Source organism: Lepisosteus oculatus, chromosome 6 (assembly GCF_040954835.1).
Source record: "Lepisosteus oculatus isolate fLepOcu1 chromosome 6, fLepOcu1.hap2, whole genome shotgun sequence".
Classification (NCBI taxonomy): Eukaryota; Metazoa; Chordata; class Actinopteri; order Semionotiformes; family Lepisosteidae; genus Lepisosteus; species Lepisosteus oculatus.
Window position 1 is genome coordinate 40,774,135 of NC_090701.1, and position 22,891 is coordinate 40,797,025.

Consider the following 22,891-nt stretch of genomic DNA (forward strand, 5'->3'; position numbering starts at 1 on the left):
TCTTCAGACAAAGGTATACATAGCTAGTTGTGTGTTCCAACGTGTTGGTCATTATTCATAGTTCTATACATGCATTTTCTACCTTTAAAGTTTAAACGACAATCTTGAGATCTGACACATAACATAACAATACCGATATTTTGTGAAAACTTTATTCATGCTTCAGATAGTATTAACATTTTCATGCTGAAAGCTGTCCATTCGTGGCCAGAAAAAGAAACAAAACACTTAAAGCCTTATTAGTTTAAACTTCATAGAAAGGAAGTACAGTATTTTAACAAAAAGACGGCTCTAGAACTGTAAAACTAGTTCTGTTGCTAATGTATGCTTTACATTGAGATTAAATTAATAGAGGTTTTCTATATCCTTAGGTATACCAAGAGAATGCAATTAAAATATTGCACTTTATTTTACATCTCTACAGTCTGAACTGTACAGCTATTATCAACACTATTAGACAAGTTACATTAAAAAGAAAAATAATCAATAAATTATATTAGGTAAATATAAGCTACAATTCAAATGGGGATGCACATTTAGAATTGTTGAAATCTAGACAAAATCCTCTATAATCCACCATTCAGGACATTTATATGTATCCTTGGTTTTCAGTGCTGCAAACTTTTTTTTTTAAGAGTAGGAAACAGAGGTATGATCCATTTAAATCTATATGCTCAAAATGTCTTAGTTAAGTGGATCTTCATCTTAACTTAGCCACCGAAGTTCGGTGTAGACGTATATCCACCAGGAAGATGTCAGAATTGAAAAACACGTAATGAAGGATGCATATGCAGCAGGAACTCATACACCATGTAGTGAAAAGCCAAGGAAGAGCACAGTCCTTCCAGGATGTTAGTCAACATGCTTCTGCTATCCACTGAAAATAATCAAAGAAACTCAACAATTGGCCTTGGACCTCTCTGTATATGATTCATCCTCTTTTATTCTGGCCCGTGATCTATTTTAGGATACATGCGACCATCCTTTTCACGGCCAGAACAAGAAACGCATCTACCTTCTAAAGCATTTGCATGTCTCTGTGAGGATCCCCGTAGAAAAGGCCCATTGATCAGGTCAAGAGGAGACAGACACCATTGGAATGCAGAAAGGCTCAAGCAACAAACACAATGCATTACACAGGTATTTGGCAAGATCTACTTACTGAAAAGAACAGAGATATTAGTAGAAAACTGAGTAAGGCTTAGGATTCAAATGGTTATGTGAAAGAAAACTTTAAAATCAAGACTCAGTCATGAGCTACACATTAACAGATGTTTTCGTTTTACTCTCATACACAACAAGCACACAGGGGTAATTGAGAAACGTCTGTTAATATAGCCATGACTTTGGGATGTGGGAGGAAACCCGCAGAAACACAGCCCAGTCTGTATCTAAAACAGAACTCGAGAGCTCGAGAGCAGCAATAAGCCCCAGTTTAACTGTGCCATTAAACTGTTATACTGTTAATTGTTTTGTTTAGTTTACTAGCTGTTTTAGTCTTTCTGTACGTCTTCACATTTATCAATAAATTAATATCAACAGCTTTTCAGATTGAGGGGAGAGTTAAGAGCAGCAGCTACATAGATAAATGATATGCAAAAAACTAGCCATTAGCTGTTTGTCCAATCAGAATACAAGAGGAGAGTGAACCCTCTAACAGCTCCTCACTCCAACTTTTAGCTCTCATGAAGTTGCCAGTCATGTACCAGTCTTTCACAAGGGTGAAACAATGATGGCTATTTTGACTTCATGTGTATATATCGGTATGCATCACGCACACATCCATTCTTTACAATCACATTAGAGGGTGGAGTAGTGGATTACCCCAGCTGCACTGCCATCAGTGCACGCCCAGACAGTAACAATACAATTAACCATCGTGATAGAAATTTCTTAACTACACCTAATGCATTCAAAGTTAATCAGATGCTGCCATCATACGCTCATAGTGACCCTTCCTATATCTTTAACTTTAGCATTCTTTGAGGTAAATTAATAAGTCATTATTGGTGATTAATACAGATATATAATCACCCAATTTAATTTAATCAACTTAATCAAACATATTTGACCACAGTATTGAACCTCATATATACTATAACCAGAGCTGAATAAAAGAGGATGATCTGTGGCTTCCACTGCAGTACAGCCACACAGCAGAGAGCTACAGGAAAGTTCATGATCAATTTTAAAAAAATAAAACCTTTAACAATGGAATTTAATCAAAATGCCCTTTACATCCGACAAAGGAGACATAATTCTGCCAGCATGCTTCCAAGTGATAATTGTACGTTTCAACTTAAAATATTTTTAAAATAAACAAAAACCGTTTACTACATTAAAACCATTACATACAATTAAACCCCACACAGCCAAGTTCGTACCTTCACGTTAGTCATGTGTGGTATTTGACCAATGAAAGATTATTGTATTTTTACCAGTCATCACATTAAGAGCTTGCATGATTATTTATAAATTGTAATGCAATACATTCAGATCTTCTTTTAATCTTTAAAAGATTAAATTCATTTCTAGTAACAGTAAATCAGTAAATCCTAAGAATGTTGCCGCTTGTTTCTAGTAGTGCCTCTTCGTAGTGCAAAAGCAGGAATTATATCGTTAGACAATAGAGAACAGTGGAGAACAAGTATCCACGGACAGACCTCGAGCACTCTCAGTGTATGAGTCTTCTGTCACAAAACATCCCAGTTAATGTTTTCTGAAAGAAAAACAAAACATCAGATCGGCAGTTCCCGAGAGCTCTCTCAATGCGTTCTTGCGTTGTCTCATCGCCATAAACCACACTGGAACTCGAAGGAGTTATATGATAAACCACAAATTCAAACAGAAGATAAGCGAGTCGGGTCAAACCCACACACGGCTATTCATCCATCCATTTTCTAACCGGTTCTTCCAGTTCAGGGCTGTGGGGGAGCTGGAGTGTATCCCAGCAAGCAACGGGAGTAAGGCAGGATTCACCCTGGACAGGACGCGAGCCCATCGCAATGCAGACACACACTCACACTCACACCGAGGGCCAATTTTCCTAGAAGCCAATTAACCTACCAGTATGGTCTTTGGACTGTAGGAGGAAACCTATGCAAACATGAGGGGAACATACAAACTCCACGCAGACAGCCCACTCAGATCTGGCATTGAACCCAGGGCCAAAGGGCTGCATGGCAATGAAGTACGGGCAAAGCTCATGCACCAACTTGAATGTAAGACACACCCACAAACATGTGTTGGATTCGTTATGAAATGATCCATCCAAATGCGGAATTAGACCACAAACGTCTTACACTATGCATGTCTGTTTTTGTTCAAGCATCCCGCCAGTCAAAGGACTCCACCGTGGGGTACTGAAGGAGCTCAAGGGGTTTGTTCACTGCACTGTGTTCTCAGTGTTGCGGTCTTCTCCCCTAGCAAAGTGCTGAGCCCCGTAGTGTTGCAAAAACTGTGATTACCTTCTATGTCGCTGGAGATAGCGACGCACGAGCCACTGGACGATGAAAGGCCAGACTACCGCGAGCGCGAGTGTGCCAGGAGAGATGTCAAAAGGCCACCAGGAAGGCTTCTGGAAGAACAGCACCCCGGTTAGCCCCCAGAGAGACGCCACCCAGGTACCGTACATCTCCACCCTGGGCGAGCGCCAGCAGACGCGCACACACCTCAGATGTGAGCAAGCGGGTTCGGGAAACAGCCGAGATTGAAAACAGCTTCCACGGTTACAAGAGTAATTCTGATGGCCTTCATTTTGTTTCCTTGTATTTAATGCTAATTTAAACTCACACAGTGGAACAATTTAACTGATTTTACACATATGGTAAAAATAAACCGACAAAGATAGGAACACAGCTGTAGTGCTCTACACTAACAATAAAACAACCTTTATTTATAAACTACAGGAAAAGAACTACATATGTAAAGAGCAAAGCGTTTAATTTAAAGCTAATGGTTAACAATGCTAATATAGGTTAATAAATGCTACAGTAAATACACACTTTGTGCTGAATTTTGAAAACATAAAAGGATCCATTGTGTTTAAATGGACTTCCAGTTCATAATGCAGCCCAGGTCTATTTTCAGATACAAAGTTTGCTGGCAGTATGCTACAAAATCGCATTCCAATAAATTAAGATTATTAGCCTGAAACAAAGAAGCCATTAAGAGATCTGAAGTACAGAAGGTCTGATGTCTTACCTTGTTAACTGGAGGAGGTGGGTAATTAGCTTGTAAAGACAATGATCTTGCCTGAAAAGCACAGAACAGATAAACCCAATAAATGGAGAAACACAAAGTCAGCAAAGCGACATGTTTGAAACCTAAAAAGGCACAAACTCTGCTCAAGAAGCATGTGCGTGATCCCAGTGGGTGCTGTGTGCCTTAGATCATGTTAGATCACAAGCTGGTATTCCCTGTGTGCCCACAGGTAAGAAAGCAGCCACCTGCTTGTTTGGCTAACCTCAACGTGCACAGTGTATGTTGAGCTCAGGGACCACATTCTCCAGGGACTCTTAATGGAACTGCTGGTTAAGAGAAAAGGCTTTACTGAACTAAAGCAAAAGAAACGATACTGTGTTAAAGGGCAATACGTGTTGCATTTAACTGTGGATGATATATGCTCGAGAAGAAGTACTTCAATTCAAGATCTAACAATCAGTACAACTTTCTGTCGTATTGCTGTTTGTTATGATAAGGCTTGCAGCATAAAGATTATTTCTCACTCAAACAGATCAAACATCACGACTGCAGGAAACAAGCTTTTCACTGCTCTTCCGGCAATATACAAGAGACACGCCACACCCTTGAAACCAACAGCAGTCCATAAAACATCTTAAAAAGACAGGGCTACAAAAGAACACAAACTTTCCAGTGCTGGAATATTTACCATAACAAAATAAAAGCCCTGTTATGTAAAAGACTTCAGAATGTGTGATGCTACAGTATGTTTCTTGGAACCTTGCAAATTATTTGTTAAATTTGTTAAAAGTGTTTAAAACATTTTATAAATCTTGTATCCTCCTGTTATTATTAAACTCACTTTAATGTGTCTGAAAGCAATTAAGTCTTAGCCCAGAAATATTATTTTTATTTAGATTAATAAGAAGCAAATGTAGCCCCCCACAATCCTTTGTCAATGAAGGCCCCCTCCCTCTCTTTGAAAAAGGATACACGACAAAAAAATTTCAAGCACGTTTTCAGTGGCTTTTAATTCCAGTGGCAGCAGTCATGTGATTCCATAATTTAAAGCCCGCATTTCAGAAAACGTTTGCAGGACTAGAGATTAATCGTGATTTGAGCTACACAATCACAAAAAATGGTCTTCAATTACAATTATTGTAGGAGTTCAGCCAAATAATAACTTGACAATATGGCAAAGAATCTGATTGTGATTTCTGTGTCAGTGCTGGTTCCAAATTAATCAAAAGCAGCGTCCACTTAATTCTGTTCACAGGCTCAGTGTATGCTACAATGGCCAGGATGCATACCTACCTTCTCCATCTTGAACTCAACTTTGCAAACTCATCTCTTTTTCTTTCCTTCTTCTGTGCCCCTCTCTATTTTTCTTTCTCTTATCTCCACACCCACTCCCCCCTCTTCCTCTGCTATGAACCCGTCTGTCTCTGTTCCTCGTGACCCTTCCTTCTCCTGCTCCCACCAGACTTCTTCTGTGCTGGAGTACAAAATGTCCTGCCCAGACTACTGTTACGCCCTCCTGGCTGACCTCCCTGCTACAGCCTAGAGCACGTCCACACCCTACGTCTCTAGAACTCTGCAAGCTTGCCTTGTTTCTTTCTCTTCCTTTCTTTTTCTCGACTTGCTTCGTTAATCCAATTCTTCCTCAGGCTCCCTACTGCCTCGTGACTTTAAACCCAAGTCTTTGCTTACACTGGTCTCTTCCTCGGCTCTCCCTAGACCTCATCCATTCTCTCTGCCTCTCCTCTTCCACTCTTCCACCAGGCTCTTTGTCCCTCTTCTCTGGTCTCCTCCTTCCAGAACCTTCTCATCCTCCACCCTCGCTCCATGGTGGTGGAATGAACCACCCACACAAATCACGTCCGTCCCGGACTACTTTTCCGCCTCTGCTCGAGATTTCAGCTCTTTGGAGCGCCCCCTGTGTGATGTTCATGCTTTCAGTTACCGCATCATCCAGGTGGGGCTGCGCACTGGTGGTGGTGGAGGGGGATCCCCATTACCCAAAAAGCGCTTTGAACCCCGTGGCCAGAAAAGCGCTACAGAAGTGTAAAGAATCACTCTTATTACCTGAGAGGCCGCGAGTGCCTCCAGCGTGTGCAATCTCTGCAGGACGCTCTGCATGTCTTCCTGCAGCTTGTTGAGAGTGGCTGCGATCTGCTCATTCAAGCTGCTTCGGGTGTTGCTGTCTGTCCCCCACCGCTCCCCGTCCCCTCCGCCGCCCTGCAGGCCTCCCTGGGCCCCTCCTCCTGCTGCTGGCAGCCTGAAACCTGATCCCAGAACAGCCGTCACCGACGGGCCGGCCCGGCAACACGGGCCGCGCAGATTCCGATGGCGGGGAATCTCAACTCAATGAACACTAGTGTTGCCAAAGTAAGAGCTCATGGGAATGGGTGGAACCTCCTAGCTATTGCTTCATTTAGGATTCAAGTGGCACTCAAAACCTGTCTCGGAAAGGTTCTCCCATTGTGTGCGTGAACATCAAAAATATGTCTGTTTCATTTCAATATCTTTGTGTACCAAAAAGGAGCAGCTTACTTGCTCTCCTGTGATGATTAATTCAGGATTCACCAAGAAACATTTTTCCATGCTCTTCAGATAAGAGAAACCGAGGAGGAACCAAAAAATATACTGGCACTCAACTAATACATAAATCCGAGCCTCTTGTTTGAAATACTATTATAGCGAATTTTGGAGTATGAATCTTATTGTGTAAAAAAAATACGAGACTTTTTGGAAAAAGAGATTCATATTAAAATATCTATATTTGAGATCATTCTCCTGTGAGCTCCACGAACAACACTCGCTAAACTGATTTTCTATTGGTTTTCAAGATGTTTCTAGGTTTATTAAAATTTTTATTAAAAATAAAATTGTGTTAACACAGCACCTAATCAGTTAAACTGATTAGAATACAATTGCTCTGCGTTTTGCATTTATCAGGGATTGTTTTCAGATTCACCAGGCAAGAGTAGCAGAGCAAAATGCAAAACAGAAACTAGAAATTGTTGACTTCGGACATCAATTAACCTTAACAGCCCCTCAGCCCTCAGAGAAAACCTTCATGACCACGAGGAGAACATGCGACAGCATCACTCTTCCATCTGCAAACACCATCCGTAAATACCACCTCTATTAAAATACATTCGATTCGAGCTTCATCCTCTGGGGGAAATTTGTCTTATGTCACAGCCCAATACATTACCAACAGAAGACATCACAATCGTGTTACAGGAGATACTCATCATATATACATACATCTGCACATTGGTGGTGGTGGAGGGGAGACCCCATTACCTGTAAAGCGCTTTGAGTGGAGTGTCCAGAAAAGCGCTATATAAGTGTAAGCAATTATTATTATTATTATTATTATTATTATATATGACATGTATGGCCGTTTGCAATCTGTCATTTTACAAAGTCAATAAATTAAAGGAATAATGAACTGTACCTCTTCCTTTCCTGGGTCCTGAAGTGTCAGAGCGTTCGGCACTCAATCTGTCTCTCTGCGGTGGGTTTCCACCGTCTTTCCCATCCTCCCCCCCGTGTCTGACACCCTCAGCGCCTTCCTGCAGACAGCCCCTTTGGGGCTCCCCTCCCAGCACCGGCTCTGTCCTCGCCAGGAAGGGAGCGTGACTCCATTCACCAGTCTCCAGGGAGAGGTTCACGAGAACCTCGGGGTTCTGGAAAAATAACAACAGACGAGATAAAAAAGAAATCCGATTGTATTTTTTATATCCAGTGTTAGGTGATTAGTGGTGTTGCTGACCCCAGTTTGTCCACTACTTCTTCAGCCCGCAGGTGAGCAATGAGAACTGATTGACTAATCAAGTTTTCCCAATTACGTTTTCAATGGTAGGTTTTCCGAACATCAGACGTGTCTGCTGAGGGATGGTGAGGCACTTTTACCACACACACACAAAATTATGTGCCACTCTGTAGACACTTTACTGAACTGAGTCTCACGAATATTATTGTGGATATGATTATTGGTATTCAGACCTCTATTACCAGTAAAACGTCCCATTTTCGAATAAACATGCTGTGTATCTTACCTCTTCTTGACCAAACTGCTCCATAGAATCGCAGTACACCTCACTGTCCGAGTCACTTGGCAGGTGATGCAAGCTAGACACATCCTCACTGTGATCTGAGGAGTACAGCACAATATTATAAAGAGAACATGAACATCCACTCAGCTCTGTTCAAATTATAAAAGAAATCTGTTAGAGAGAAAAAAGATTTAAAGTCACATTTAAAATATCTTTCATATTTTATTTGATACTACATACAACATACTATGTGATGTTACTAAATAGTCTGAGTAACAGGCGAGTGTAGCCATAGCATGGAGGCACTCTGGAATATTATAATCTACAATATAGGACAAGGATGATTATATAACAGGGAAAAATAATCAAATGAAATTTTTTTGAAAACCAAACTCCAAGCTAATTATCAGATCTCTCCTTTGTATGGTCTCAGGTATTTTCATTTTTTCCCCAAACTAGAAAAAAACTCTCATACTCTGAAGATCAAATTTTAAACGCATCAGTTTTTAACAGGACCAGAGACTAGAATACAGTAATGAGAGAAAATGGTCCCCTTTTTAGAGCACAGTTCACTACATCCTATGTTGACGGTAAGGATGTTCAGTAAAGGTAATTCCACAGAGTATTAAAAATGTCTTGTTTCAATTAAGATATCTAACCCTATCCTTGAAGCTCACAGAAATTATAACAGAGGAGTTGGATGAGTACAACCGATTGCATTCAGGTGGCTTACCCTGGAGGTGACCATTAACCCTGTGGTGCTGGTTTGACTCCAGTTTCTGGGTTGTGCCGGTCAGCTTCTCTTCCGAGTCCTCAGCGCTCAACGGGGTCTTCTGACCATCGATCTCCTTCACCGCAGACGGGACATCATGTTCCATGTCGGCACGCAAGACATTCTCCTTTCCCGAAGCCCCCTCGGTCGTTTTCCTCTGGTCCGAAACGCCTTTCACCGAGTCTGAGTGAAATCGAAAGGAAGATCGCGCACGTAAGTGTTAAATGGAAAAGTCGATGCTTATCTTCTTGGTAAGCTAAAGGGTTTTTGTGATAAACACTGCTTGTTTTTTCAAGGTTTCGGAAATTCTAATAATCACTGAATAACTAATACGTAAACCGAAATTAAATTAAATCTCTTTTGAGAAATGTTCCCATACATTTTTCAGTAAAACCTAATCTCTAGTTTCCATTTTAAAGCAGAGAGAGAATATCACTGAAGGATCTCATCTTTGAATGCTTTAGTTTGTTGGTATTGAACACTGTTTCTTTTTTCAGTAACTGCAGTTTTGGGACATTCCAATACAAGGAATATTAGTTTATATTATCTCCTACACCGGGTATACTTTAAGAACCATACAATCTTGGATTTGATTTGTAATGTTCCGGTGAACCAAAAAATCTTACAGATGTTCACAACAACAAGAAACAGCAGCAGAATGCAGGTCTTTATTCTGAGCGGTTTTGTGTGGGATTGCTGAAATCTCTGTTGCGTTTGACTCCTGAAGATCCTCCGTACCTTTTTCAGTCTCCTTTTGTTGTTCTTCTTCCTCCTCTTCCTCCTCCTCCTCCTCCTCGTTTTTATCACTCTCCGACTCAGCTCCGCTGTCACTGCTGTCCATCCTGCCGTTCACCGCAATGCTCTTCGGCGTCGACGTCAACATATTCCCAAAACCTGAGAGCAACCATGGTATGGAACAGAGTTGTGCAAAGCAGCCCTTCTAAAACAGCCCTTTACTCCTTCCAACGCCTCCTTACTGCAGAAGATGTAGAAACGGACACCGAAAGGCAATGGACGGCATCAAAACGATTAGTGCAAACATTAGCTGGTGGACAAAGGAAGGGATGAGAGAAAAACCTGGGGAAGACTACATGACAAACCTGACCTCTGTACGGAACTCACATATTCATCTATGGACCATGTTTATGTACGCTCCATATTAAATACTGAACATAGTTCGATGTCCAGAAGTAGCCAAGATTTGTAAGACATCAGCTACTCCTCCGATGTGCATTAACATTTTCTGATCCAGTTTAGGCCACAGCTTATATAACCACACACTGATACTTCTGTACTTTGTGTTCATCTTCAGACGCTGGTCAAGCACAGAACCAACAGGAACAGTGGCGCTACAAAGCAATGGTTTTGTACAGAGCTCACTAAGCCACGGACACTAACGGGAGCCGGACACTAATGAAGATGACACAAACCACACAAGAACACACTTGCCTTCCAGTGACCTAGCAAATTTTTCCAATCGGGCTGAGCAAGAAACAGAAGCAAACAATAATTATATTAATGCTGATGAATGCATTAGCAGGAAAACCTTTCATGCTTTTCACCCCAGTTCAAAAGCTACTCCTCTTCTTCTATCCTTTCCCCAAATTCTAAGTAAAACAACTAAAAAAAAAAACCCTACACTACACTTCTGTCAACTCTGCACTTTCAAAAGTTATAATCCGAAGATCAAGCAGACATTTTTGCTCTGCAAGAAAATATATATTCATTTCTAAATTTGAGTTTGGGGCAATGTTATCTCGCTTGCAGAAGAAAGTCGGTTTAATTTCCAAAAACAATCATTGTATAAGGAAATTTTGCATATCCCCCTCAAATATTGAGGTATTCTTAAATATTTTTACCAGTTATGCAAATTCTGAAGTTTTTAAAAAATACAACAGTGAGCAGTGAGAATTGTCTAAAAACAGGAAAAATGTTATGTTAATGTACTGTGCTGTTTTACATGTGGGGGAAGCAAACTGAAGAGCAGACTATTGTTTAGCTACAAAGAAAAGACAATGAAAAGTTTGGCATGGTATTTTCTACGAAGGTTCAATTTATACACGATACAGTAGTTTAATAATCTATGTCCTGTAAACATTTCCAAAATAAGTAAAAATCACAGAGATGATTTCCTTATTAAGGGCATACATGATGGTCACTAATCTGTTTTGAAAATGCAATTGTTTTAGGCAGTTCTGCCTAGACTTCATAGGTGATGAATATCAAAGATTTTGATAATCTATCTCAATAACCTTCAGGAAAAATTGAGACATTATGCATACTGCTACCGTATGAATAAACTTATATTATTTTGATAAAGGGATGGCTAACTAACTCCTGCATCACCATGCACAAACTCTCAGCTCGATCTTACAGAATTTCCCTCGGTGTAGCTACATGTGGTCAGTCACCTGAGGTCAGGTCAGATACTTGGGTGATCATCTTCTTGTCCTCCACTATTTCGTAGAACGGTCCCAAAACGCGTAGCAGTTCCTCCACTTTCTCCGTCATTGGCATTGTCTCCAGGATCTGAATTTTAAACAGGAATAGTGGTTTTTCTGTGTTTTGTTCAAATGAGTAAACATAAAATTATTGCAATGGACTGTACCTTTTTCATCTCTTCAACGTACGCAGTCATCGCTTCATCCTTGGACATGCTGCCTAAAGACTTCCAAGCATCCCTTTAGAAAAATATAACACAAGTCGGCTTTTATTAATATCCTTTTAAAATCATAATGAGTATGGTAGCTTCACCAGTTTGACATTCTAGACTAAAGGCTGTGAAACTCCTTCCAGTTATCTCTGTGACTCACAGCTCACTCATTATGTAGGGAATTATGACACATGCTTGATAGTTACCTTCATAAATAACAGTGGACTGTAAAAAGTAGTAGTATGTTTTTCATGCTACCTTTGTTTAAAAAACGTCTGTGCAACAGTTCCAAATTCAATGCTCAAACATGAAACAGTAAAAATAGTGGCTTGAAATATTTATCCTAGTGCTCTAGTCACATGCAAGAACTCACAAAATTATTTTGTACAATGTTTAACATGTCTATCAAAAACTGTAGGCAGGAAAGCCTTTTCCTTTGCTTTAATGCTTATGAAGGCATTTCTCTAACTAGGTTCAGAAAATAAAAAAACGTATACATATGACATAAACAGTGGTGTGAAAAAGTGTTTGTGATTTCTTATTTTTTTGCATGTGTGTCACACTGAAATGTTTCAGATCATCAAACAAATTGAAATATTAGACAAAGATAACACAAGTAAACACAAAATGCAGTTTTTAAATGAAGGTTTTTATTATTAAGGGAAAAAAAAATCCAAACCTACATTTTTGTAGCTATTGTACATTAACCGCTTTTTTAAGGTCATGCCACAACATCTCAATCGGATTCAGGTCAGGACTTTGACTAGGCCACTCCAAAATCTTCATTTTGTTTTTCTTAAGCCATTCAGAGGTGGACTTGCTGGTGTGTTTTGGATCATTGTCCTGCTGCAGAACTCAAGTGCGCTTCAGCTTGAGGTCACGAACAGATGGCCGGACATTCTCCTTCAGGATTTTTTGGTAGACAGCAGAATTCATGGTTCCACTTACCACAGCAAGTCTTCCAGGTCCTGAAGCAGCAAAACAGCCCCAGACCATCACACTACCACCACCATATTTTACTGTTGGTATGATGTTCCTTTTCTGAAATGCTGTGTTACTTTTACGCCAAATGTAATGGGACACACACCTTCCAAAAAGTTCAACTTTTGTCTCGTCAGTCCACAGAGTATTTTCCCAGAAGTCTTGGGGATCATCAAGATGTTTTCTGTCAAAACTGAGACGAGCCTTTATGTTCTTTTTTCTCAGCAGTGGTTTTCGTCTTGGAACTCCGTCATGCAGGCCATTTTTGCCCAGTCTCTTTCTTATGGTGGAGTCATGAACACTGACCTTAACTGAGGCAAGTGAAGCCTGCAGTTCTTTGGATGTTGTTGTGGGGTTTTTTGTGACCTCTTGGATGAGTCATCGCTGCGCTCTTGGGGTAATTTTGGTCGGCCGGCGACTCCTGGGAAGGTTCACCACTGTTCCATGTTTTCGCCATTTGTGGATAATGGCTCTCACTGTGGTTCGCTGGAGTCCCAAAGCTAGAGAAATGGCTTTATAACCTTTTCCAGACTGATAAATCTCAATTACTCTGTTTCTCATTTGTTCCTGAATTTGTTTGGATCGCAGCATGATGTCTAGCTTTTGAGGATCTTTTGGTCTACTTCACTTTGTCAGGCAGGTCCTATTGAAGTGATTTCTTGATTGAGAACAGGTGTGGCAGTAATCAGGCCTGGGTGTGGCTAGAGAAATTGAACTCAGCTTTCCAAAGATGTGATAAACCACAGTTGATTTATGTTTTAACAGGGGGGGCAATCACTTTTTCACACATGGCCATGCAGGTTTGGATTTTTTTTCCCCTTAATAATAAAAACCTTCATTTAAAAACTGCATTTTGTGTTTACTTGTGTTATCTTTGTCTAATATTTCAATTTGTTTGATGATCTGAAACATTTCAGTAAACACTGTAAATGACTGGTTTCTAATAAGGGGAAGCCTTTCAGCCCATTAAGCCAATGTAGCAAAATATCACAAAACATTACACAAATCACACATCTTTATTGTCTGCTTACAATAAAGAGAATCAAATATATGATTCAAGTGAAGTGCTGTTTCTCTCAGTTTAAGGCAATTGAACTATGAATTATTTAGCAGCTGCTTCTTGCTCCTTAGAATTCTTATGTGGTGATATATCATCTCATTGGAGAAAGGTTTTCTCAGGTCACTGTCCAAGTACTATAACAACCACGCAGCATTCCAACATGCCTGGAATTTCTGCTGCCCTTTCACAGACAGCATGGGAACACATGTCAACTCGGAGATGATATAATGGGAACTGGAATCACCGTGTTACACTGATTTATCCCTATGATCACAATTATTGCTCTCATCAATTTGACGGCTTATAACCCGTTCACAAAATAGATTTATATACCCGATGCGAGATTTATTTTCACGTCTCAGTTCACAGATATGAACGCTGTGCCCTTACACAGGACGGAATGAGGAAGTGGGCATGACGACGGAGTCTGCCGACACTTTCCAGCCATTACATTTTTAACATTTTGGTCCGGGGCAGGGCGTCCACTGTAAGAAAGGCACGTCCCTTGCCACCAGCACCACAAACTTGCGCCCAGGTGCCCAGGGTCTGCGTTTGCTGAAAATTCCCACCCTGCCCTTGGAGTCACAATCAGTCCCACTTAGTCAACTAGTGTCATGACTCAGACTCGAACCCGTTACGCCTAGATCGTAGAGCTCTCCCTCCCATTGGGGACGCACGATCAATCCTGGACACAGGGGACTAATGTCACGATACAGACTCGAACCCATGACGCCTAGATCATAGAGCTCTCCCTCCCATTGGGGACGCACGATCAATCCTGGGCACAGGGGACTAATATCACAAAACAGACTCGAACCCATGACGCCTAGATCATAGAGCTCTCCCTCCCATTGGGGACGCACGATGACCCATCACGAATCAGACCCTCAATGCCTGGATCTTGGTGCTCAACCTTAGACACAGGTGACTGTCCTCAGCAGATGAACCACCCGGAGGCTCTGGAACTATGTTTCTGCAGAAGAACCTTGAAGACACTGACGGGACACAAAACCCTTTAAGGTTTCTGAAAGGCTGTGGGGGGTCTGGAAAAAGCTACCCAGCCATGCTGATGAAGCCAATAACATTGGTCCTTTCAAGAAATAGCCGGACAAGGTAATTGGATCAATTAGCTATTGGCAATAAACGAACTCGATTGGCCAAAGGGCCCCTCTCATTTGTTGTCTTTATCTTCCAAACTCCAAAAATAACAAAAGCCAAAGCGGCCATAATTTTACTGAACACATATTCTATTCCATTCAATACTGTGACATGGCATCATCTGAAGGAATTCCAGTGGCATAATCTGACACTTCCCCCAGGAGGCAGAAGTTTTTCAATGGGATATAGGCAACACACAGTGCCACGTTTATTATCTGGGCATCCTTCCACATCTTCCTACAATTATTTCCCACAGCGGCTTCTATTCAGACAACACTTGTTTACTATTCTTTGGAGCTCTGGTAAGCCCGGCCAGGCTACCAGCTGTTCTTGTGCGACACAATTTTCAATTTGTAGAACAGTTTCCAAACACACCCCGTCAATGAGCCGCAGTGAATGGAGCTTGGTCTCGCTGCGCCAAGTGGAAGAATCCTTGCGATGCCTGTGATTGCTGGGTTTTTCACCTCGACTGCTTTGGCCCCATTTTTTAACAAACAAATTATTTGTATGTTAACGGAAGGGTAAAACAAATCTTGAATGATAACGCAGTTCAGGATATATACAATTACATAGCTCTTGGATGTCGCTGTATACTGCAGTCTAACAAAGACAAAAAATAACTGGTGTTCTGAAAATCCACTTTACCATTTGTATTTACCGATTGGATCCCAGAAGCCAGGCCGGGGGATGTTACAGGGACCTTGTGTAGCTTGCTTATAATAACTATAAAACTTCAGCATCATTTCGTTGGATGGCTGAAAAGAACCTGTTCAAAGACAAAAAAAAATACAGCAAATGATACAGCATGCAGACATCCAAGATCTGAAAAATGATCCAATTCAATTTCAAAGTTCAATTCTGTCTTAGTAGGAACCCAGATGCTAAATTCTCACCGGTAGCTGTTTTATTTACTCTAAAACTTCAGTTATGACATTTTGCTCGTACAGCTTCATAGCACACGGATGAACATGACAGTCACAAACGGTAACCTCAGACAAGCAAGCCATAATCACTCAAAACTACAACAGTCACCGCTGAAATAATTTTCTGTGTTCTTGTTGTATTATACTTATACAACTCCCTACAAAGGTGCACAGTAGGAATTATTTAAATTGGATAATATTTCAAAGAGATTTCTCCTGTGAGCGTGCCTAACTTGTTAGAATATTTTTAAACAGCGTCAGAAGTGAGACGCAAATGTAAATCTTCCGTACAACTTTAAAAATAATATAGCACCCTTCCAAGGGTAGAGTTTTTGAATCTGAGAAAATAATCAAACAATGACCCAGACTTGGATAAAATGAACTTACAAAAACATGAGATTCGGAGGAGCATGCAAACACTGTTGATGTGCCAAAGGAGATACAGTACGTACGACAAGTAATAAAGATAAACGCAAGGTCATGCTGGGGTTAGGAACACATGTTACAAATGTCAGAGGGGATGCACACATTGACTTAGTTCCGCTCTCAATTCGGAGTTACTGTACAAGTTAATAGAGACTACATTATGTTAAGGTTATAGAATGCACTAGTTGGACTTCATTTAGAATAAATGCTAATTGTGTGCAATTCTGGGCAAGACATTATAAAAAGGATACTGCACTCTCAGAAAGACTTCCAAAATCATTATGGTGGCTCCCTTGGGTCTAAAGGCAGTGTCACATATAGAATCTGACTCCCTTCAGCCTTGAGCAAAGAGGATTGTTCAAAGTATTCAAAGTCCTAAGAGATATTGACAAACAGGTTACATTCATGAATGGAAAAGGGAAGAGAGGAAAAGTAGAAATTGTGAGGAAGAGTGCTTAGGAGGGTAAACTGCGAGGTTGTGGGAGTCTGGAACACACTACCCTTACCAAGCTGTTGAGAGATTCCCTGGGATCCTTCCAAACACTCGAGATCCTTGGATTAATGAGCAACATGTCTCACCTAGTAATTTTAATCTATTAAATACTCAATTGCTTAAAATAGAAGATACATACCTAAAACCGCGCCCTTTTAGGAGTTACACATGTTTTTGCACATTTTGGTTTTTGTTTTAGAAGCTACATAACAGCTAGAAAATTATGCATATGGCAAGTTATCCAGACAGCTGGCTTGATCAGTAATGGAGAACACACCACGGAACACAAGTACCAGGTCCCTGCGATCGCTGAAGAGCACAGCAGTGCCATCAGTCCCTGGAGAACTTTTCCTCGTAAGAGTTAGGGAAAACTAGAGCTCAAGCATGAAACTGCATGAACCAAATATTCACAGCACATTTACAGGTAGGAGCTAATAAACTCTTCACGGTGGTAATTCTATACAGCGGCTACAACAGGCATCACCTTCCATACTTATCAGTTTCAAACAAATAATCAAATGCTCATTATTCCCTCATTTAGCTTTACTGACATATCAGGTGACCTGCAAATGTTATTCCAACAATGAAATAACTGACATTTTGAATTTGACAAGTCTTGACTCTTGCTAATTCAAGCACACTCTTAAAACGTATGCTTTTTTTTTTGCCAAATTGGAATTTGCTTATTATTATTTAAAGACCTGACAGATGACAATCGTTTATTCAACTAGCTTGATCAGGTGAGAAAACATTCTAATTCATCATAAAGACTGGACCAAGAGGCTCACACCGATGTTACAGAGAAAACAAAAGAGTGAAAGAAAGAGAAGGACAATAAAAAAACATGACCCCCTCCAAATCCCCTTGTGTTATTTAACAGGTGCGAGAGTCAGACGGAAGAGGTACAACTGAAAGCGTTCTCAGACTAAATGTGGGGAGCCTCAGCTTACTCTGCAGATTGTCCCAGTCACTGGCCACGGCACTTTCAAATGGCATGAACCTAAAGACAGCCGTTGATATTGGAAGGTTCAAATTGAAAACAAATTGCAAGTACTTCATCTTAAGGGCGGCACTGTGGCGCAGTGGTTAGCAGCACTGGGGCCCTGGCTTCAGTTTTGGGAACTCAGAATTAAGAGAGAAGATCACTTTATTGGCCCTGTACAATTTCTTGTATGTGGAATTTGTCTTTTCGCATACCCCAGCTTGCCTTCCATGAGACACACAGACAGGGAGAGAGAAGCTTGGGGTCAGAGCGCGGGGTCAGCCATTTATACAGCATCCCTGGAGCAGTTGGGTTTAAGGGCCTTGCTCAGAGTAGGATTCCTCTGCCAGGAGGAAAAAATAAATCACATGACAGAATAGCATAAGACAGGACTGACCAGCCCCCGTGTTGAAAAGGCACAATCCTTTCGATCTTCCAAGTCTCCTTTAAATCAGCCACGAGTAATGACCTGAAACATGGGCAAGCTTCGACAAATTCAGTAAGTTAGGAACCGGCAACTTTTCAGTTTTCAGCCACAGGCGCAGATCCTTCGCCACAGAGCCACCACACCACCATGTTTGCGTGGGTTTCCTCTGGGCGCTCCGGTTTCCTCTCACGGTCCAAAGACATGCCGGCAGGTTAACTGGCTTCTGGGGAAATAGGCCCTGGTGCAAGGGTGTGCGTATTTGTGCCTGCCCTGTGACGGACCAGTGTCCCATTCAGGGGGGCGGAACACCCCGCCTTGGGCCCGTCGCTCGCCAAGACGGGCTCCAGCTACCCCCGTGACCCTGAATTGTATAAAGCACTTACCAAATGGATGTATAGACTAAATCTTAAATTGATTTAGTCTGATTAAATTGATTTAGGCACAATAAATTATGACGAGGGGAAAGTATTTTCCTAACTTGTGTCCATCAGCTATGTAGATAATAATAATAATAATAATAATAATAATAATTGCTTACACTTATATAGCTCTTTTCTGGACACTCCACTCAAAGCGCTTTACAGGTAATGGGGTCTCCCCTCCACCACCACCAATGTGCAGCCCCAGTGCAGCCATAGTGCACCATGTTTCGCCACACACCAGCTCTCAGTGGGGAGGAGAGCAGAGTAATGAAGCCAATTCATAGATGGGGATTATTAGGAGGCCATGATTGGTGAGGGACAATGGGAAATTTGGCCAGGACTCCGGGGTTACAGGTGTCCCCTACTCTTTTCGAGAAGCGCCCTGGGATTTTTAATGACCACAGAGAGTCAGGACCTCGGTTTTACGTCTCATCCGAAGGACGGCGCCTGTTTACAGTATAGTGTCCCCGTCACTATACTGGGGCATTAGGACCCACACAACCACAGGGTGAGTGCCCCCTGCTGGCCCCACTAACACCTCTTCCAGCAGCAGCCTTAGTTTTTCCCAGGAGGTCTCCCATCCAGGTACTGACCAGGCTCAGGCCTGCTTAGCTTCAGTGGGTTGCCAGTTGTGAGTTGCAGGGTGATATGGCTGCTAATGATGTGTTTGGTAAGGGGTGTCAGTGGGGAAAAAATAAATCAGTAACAAATTCAGTAAATTCAATAGATCGTTTGGTTCAGTGAAGTCAGTAAAGGTCAACTGTGATCTCCGAGAGCTTCAGGATGTTTGGCATTTTCAGTTCAAATGATTACTTAACGGATAAAGTTTACCTGCTAATGGAAATGAAACAAAATTGTTCCAAGTGTTAAAAAGAGCAGGTTTTAAGGGCAACCCAGAAAACTCTGGTGGCTTGTCGCTCTGCAGAACTAGGTACTGAAAGACATCAGAATTCCCCAAAACTGCTTTATAAGCCCTGTAAAACATCACCATGGTCCTTAATGTGGAGTGCAAACATTTGAACTAGTATAACCTAAAGAAACCTGAATCAAGCCTAATAAGAGTAGAAACAAAACCTACATTTAAGCGTGCATTTTCTTAATATAAATTATGAACATTAAAGCACTATTCCACTAGATGTCTAGATATTTACAAAATGTGACCTGCTCCTCACATGATCTTTCCTGAAGCATTTTGCACAAGTTACTCAGGGAGAAGTTCAAAGAATCATTTATTACACAGCATACAGTTTTAGTAGTGCTGTTATTAGTTTTATTAGTATATTTGTTTTATTAATGCTTAGAAAAAGGTCAAGTTTATAGAAAGCCTACTGAATTCTGTGTAAACAAAACTGAAGATTAGTCATTAAAGATAAAGTGCATCCTGTGAAGTGTAAGATGGTCATCACATATAAGTAGATAAGAGACTTATCTTTTGACTGAGCAATACTGCTAACACACATGAAGAAGACCGTATGGACCAGTGATTGAAACCCGATGGACTTTTAAAGGGTGTGCAACAAACTATCTTATTATTAACAGAAGTAGTATATTCACTCTGTAGTTGTGTAAGTAATAGCAACATCATATGAGAGATTTTATAAACAACATGAATCCTAAATGCAACTTTTTGGAAGTATACAGTGATTCACCATATCAAACGCTGTAGATAAAACAATCGAGAAGGCTGCAGAAATGTGATTTTGATCCAACGTGATTATAATATCCTTGAGAACCTTTAAGATGGCAATCACACCCTGAAAGAAAACAGGCTGTGTATCTGCTAAAAGAAAACTGTCTAAAAAGAGCTGAACTGTTTGCGAGCAATTTTTCACATGTTCTTAGAAAGGCAGGGAAAAGTGAATACAGATCTACAGCAGTCAAGAGTCTGATTTAACAGCCTCTTCAAAACAGAGACAGAACAAGGGACTATTCTGAGTCTGTTAGGATTACAAGGAGTTGGAATAAATGAAACAGCAGAGTAGATATTAAATGAGTGTCTAATTTGATCAGAACTGGTTCAATACCCTTGTGATCAGAGGTCTTATCACTGTCAGTCTTCCAAGTTCAGTTTGTATTGACTCAGTAACTTGCTGCATAATAAAAATGAAGGGACTCTGGAACTTGACCACAACAGATTCAACCAAATCAGCCTTGTTGTTAAAAATTGACCTAGAAAACACGCAACCATATCAGTATAAATGAGATGTTCAGTGACTGAATTAAATGTGTTTTTCGTTGTCATAACAGTATTTTGGCAGTACCTAAATTGACTTATCCTTCATAATTTTAATTAACTTCCAAAGCTTTGTGTAAGAGGTCTAAGAATATATTATTGTAATGTTTTAGAGCTTTTACTAGCTTTTGTGGACTTTTGTCTAACTTGCAGGAAAGATAATAGTTATTTTCTGAAGAGGCCCTGGCATTGAACACTCTCGCACAGGGATAGGCCAGGGGCTCTCGCGATTTTGTTACTCAAATCAGCATCACGAGTGGTGAAATGTGATAATGTTGTTGATTATATTGCTAAAACAATCTTTGAAAAGATAACCAATCGTCTTCTACCGATGGGATGAAACACATGGTGTTCCAGTTCATTAAAACGAAATTGAATAGATATATATAAAACTGTATCCACCAAATTACCACGTTTACTGCATGGAACCCCAGCTAAAGCCAAGACAATGTTATCGAGCAGCAAAGACAGGGGCACTGCAATATAATATTTGGGAGAAAGATCCAATTTGAGTAGAAAGTTCCTCTGAACAGGTAGCTGCATCCACTGCCTTTCAAATGAAATGCTTACAAGACAGGAATGGGTCAACACAGTAACCTATTGTAATTTCAGCACCCAAACAAAGGACCCGTTACTACTTGTTTACAGTAAACTTCAGTTTACTTCATCTATAATGCCTTAAATGAAAGATAGATTTTCATTTCCGCAGACACACGGCTACCAACAAAAACTAACACGAAGTCCTGCTGGATCAAGGTGCTATTATCCAGAAGTAATTTGCAGGTAGTCTCGTGTAATAAAGCAGAAATCGAAGCACTTACCATTTTGCGGTAAACTCTGAATTACTTTCACTGCAGCATCAAATCGTTGCTCGTGGATTGGTTTTTCATCCGCCATTATGACAGAGGCTGCAAAAGAGTCAGCGACAAATCTTTAAACCTGGGGATTACAAATATGAACTGGAGCAGCTCACCAGCTGCATATAAGATTAAAGTGTACTTTTGAGTACCGACAGTCTTCAGAAAAGAACGACGTATTTGTTAAACGGTTTTATAACTAAATTGAATAATTACATGGTTAGTTACTGCACTGATCAACTCAACATTTCAAAGTTTCATTGAGCTTTTAAAAAGGAGAATTAAATATTAATCACTCGGCACACAGACGTAAACAGTATTTGCCGAACAGGTCATTCCTCTCGTGACATAGGGCTAAATTGTTACAAGAGTTCAAAATTACAAAGAACAAATTTGCACAGACTTAGCTACGTCCACACCTCAAAATTCGTATACCTGTCATACCCTTGTATATTAAATAGTTAAAATACTAGATAAACATGATGTACCTACTGTAAATACGTTGACTTCTCAAATACGTCTCTAAATAGGAACCAACACAAATCTGACATTAGCGCTACGTCCAGGGGATTTGTAGTTTTTTAAGGCCACGGGCGAGTGTACCAGAAAACAGAGTTCAGTCAAATTGACTACAAAAACCACAATGCAGTATTAAATATAGTGTTTTGTGGGAATTGTAGTAATATAGAGGATATTTTAATAAATTAACAGCCTTAATAAAGTATCAAGTCTCAATCTATGCATAATATTTTTACAGAATTGCGTGTGACAGGATTTAAGATTTCTGGAAATGTATTAATTTTCTTACATGCGTCTAAAGAACAATGTATATTTTTTCACGATATTTAGACAAGCATAAAATATCCATCATTTTAAATGCCTGATGAATGTATCAAAATAATTAAAATCAAGCTTAGTTCTAAGAATACACTCTTAGATTACGTATAGCATACATACATATACGAGTCACATCTTTTTCACCGACGTTCAGCGGATAGGAAGAACAGTTCAAATAGTTAAAGACAATTATCACGTTAAAGCAGGGGTGGCGGAAAAGAGAGAATATCTTCTGTCATCTACGCAAAGCGTAAAAGTTAACCGTCTATATCAGCAATGGCTTTCCAGTCTCTCTCAACGTATACATACACGCGCGAAATGTGTCTTTTCCCACACTTGATAGCGACAGTGTCATCATCGAGGTTTCGCTTCAAGACTACAGGTCCCAGCGTGCACCTCTGCGGGTTCCTGCGTCTCC

At 40.6% G+C, this 22,891-nt stretch overlaps 1 protein-coding gene across 6 annotated transcripts; it reads right to left on the bottom strand.

The window, feature by feature from the left end:
- Positions 1 to 136: 136 nt before the first annotated feature.
- acbd5a (acyl-CoA binding domain containing 5a) lies at positions 137 to 22,863 on the bottom strand. Of its 6 annotated transcripts, none has more exons than XM_069191262.1 (13): positions 22,783 to 22,863; positions 21,601 to 21,687; positions 15,519 to 15,639; positions 11,630 to 11,702; positions 11,433 to 11,550; positions 9,760 to 9,915; positions 8,983 to 9,204; positions 8,253 to 8,347; positions 7,649 to 7,880; positions 6,268 to 6,467; positions 4,204 to 4,254; positions 3,468 to 3,577; positions 137 to 2,719 (listed from the first exon to the last, which is right to left on the bottom strand). In XM_069191262.1, the coding sequence occupies exons 1-13, from the start codon at positions 22,829 to 22,831 to the stop codon at positions 2,710 to 2,712; spliced, it is 1,524 nt and encodes a 507-aa protein (XP_069047363.1). In that variant the 5' UTR covers positions 22,832 to 22,863; the 3' UTR covers positions 137 to 2,709. The 6 variants fall into 6 exon arrangements, with proteins under 6 accessions (XP_069047363.1, XP_069047365.1, XP_069047364.1 ...); XM_069191264.1 differs by having other exon boundaries at positions 22,594 to 22,813; XM_069191263.1 differs by lacking the exon at positions 22,783 to 22,863 and adding an exon at positions 22,129 to 22,216.
- Between the last annotated feature and the right edge of the window lie 28 nt (positions 22,864 to 22,891).

Coding starts and splice junctions, on each gene's coding strand:
- acbd5a (XM_069191262.1), bottom strand. CDS start 22,831: ATGATGACACTGTCGCTATCAAGTGTGGGAAAAGACACATTTCGCGCG. Junction 21,688..22,782: donor AAAAGACACATTTCGCGCGT/GTATGTATACGT, acceptor ACTCTTTTGCAG/CCTCTGTCATAATGGCGGAT. Junction 11,703..15,518: donor CCAATCGGTAAATACAAATG/GTAAAGTGGATT, acceptor ATTTTTCTAAAG/GGATGCTTGGAAGTCTTTAG.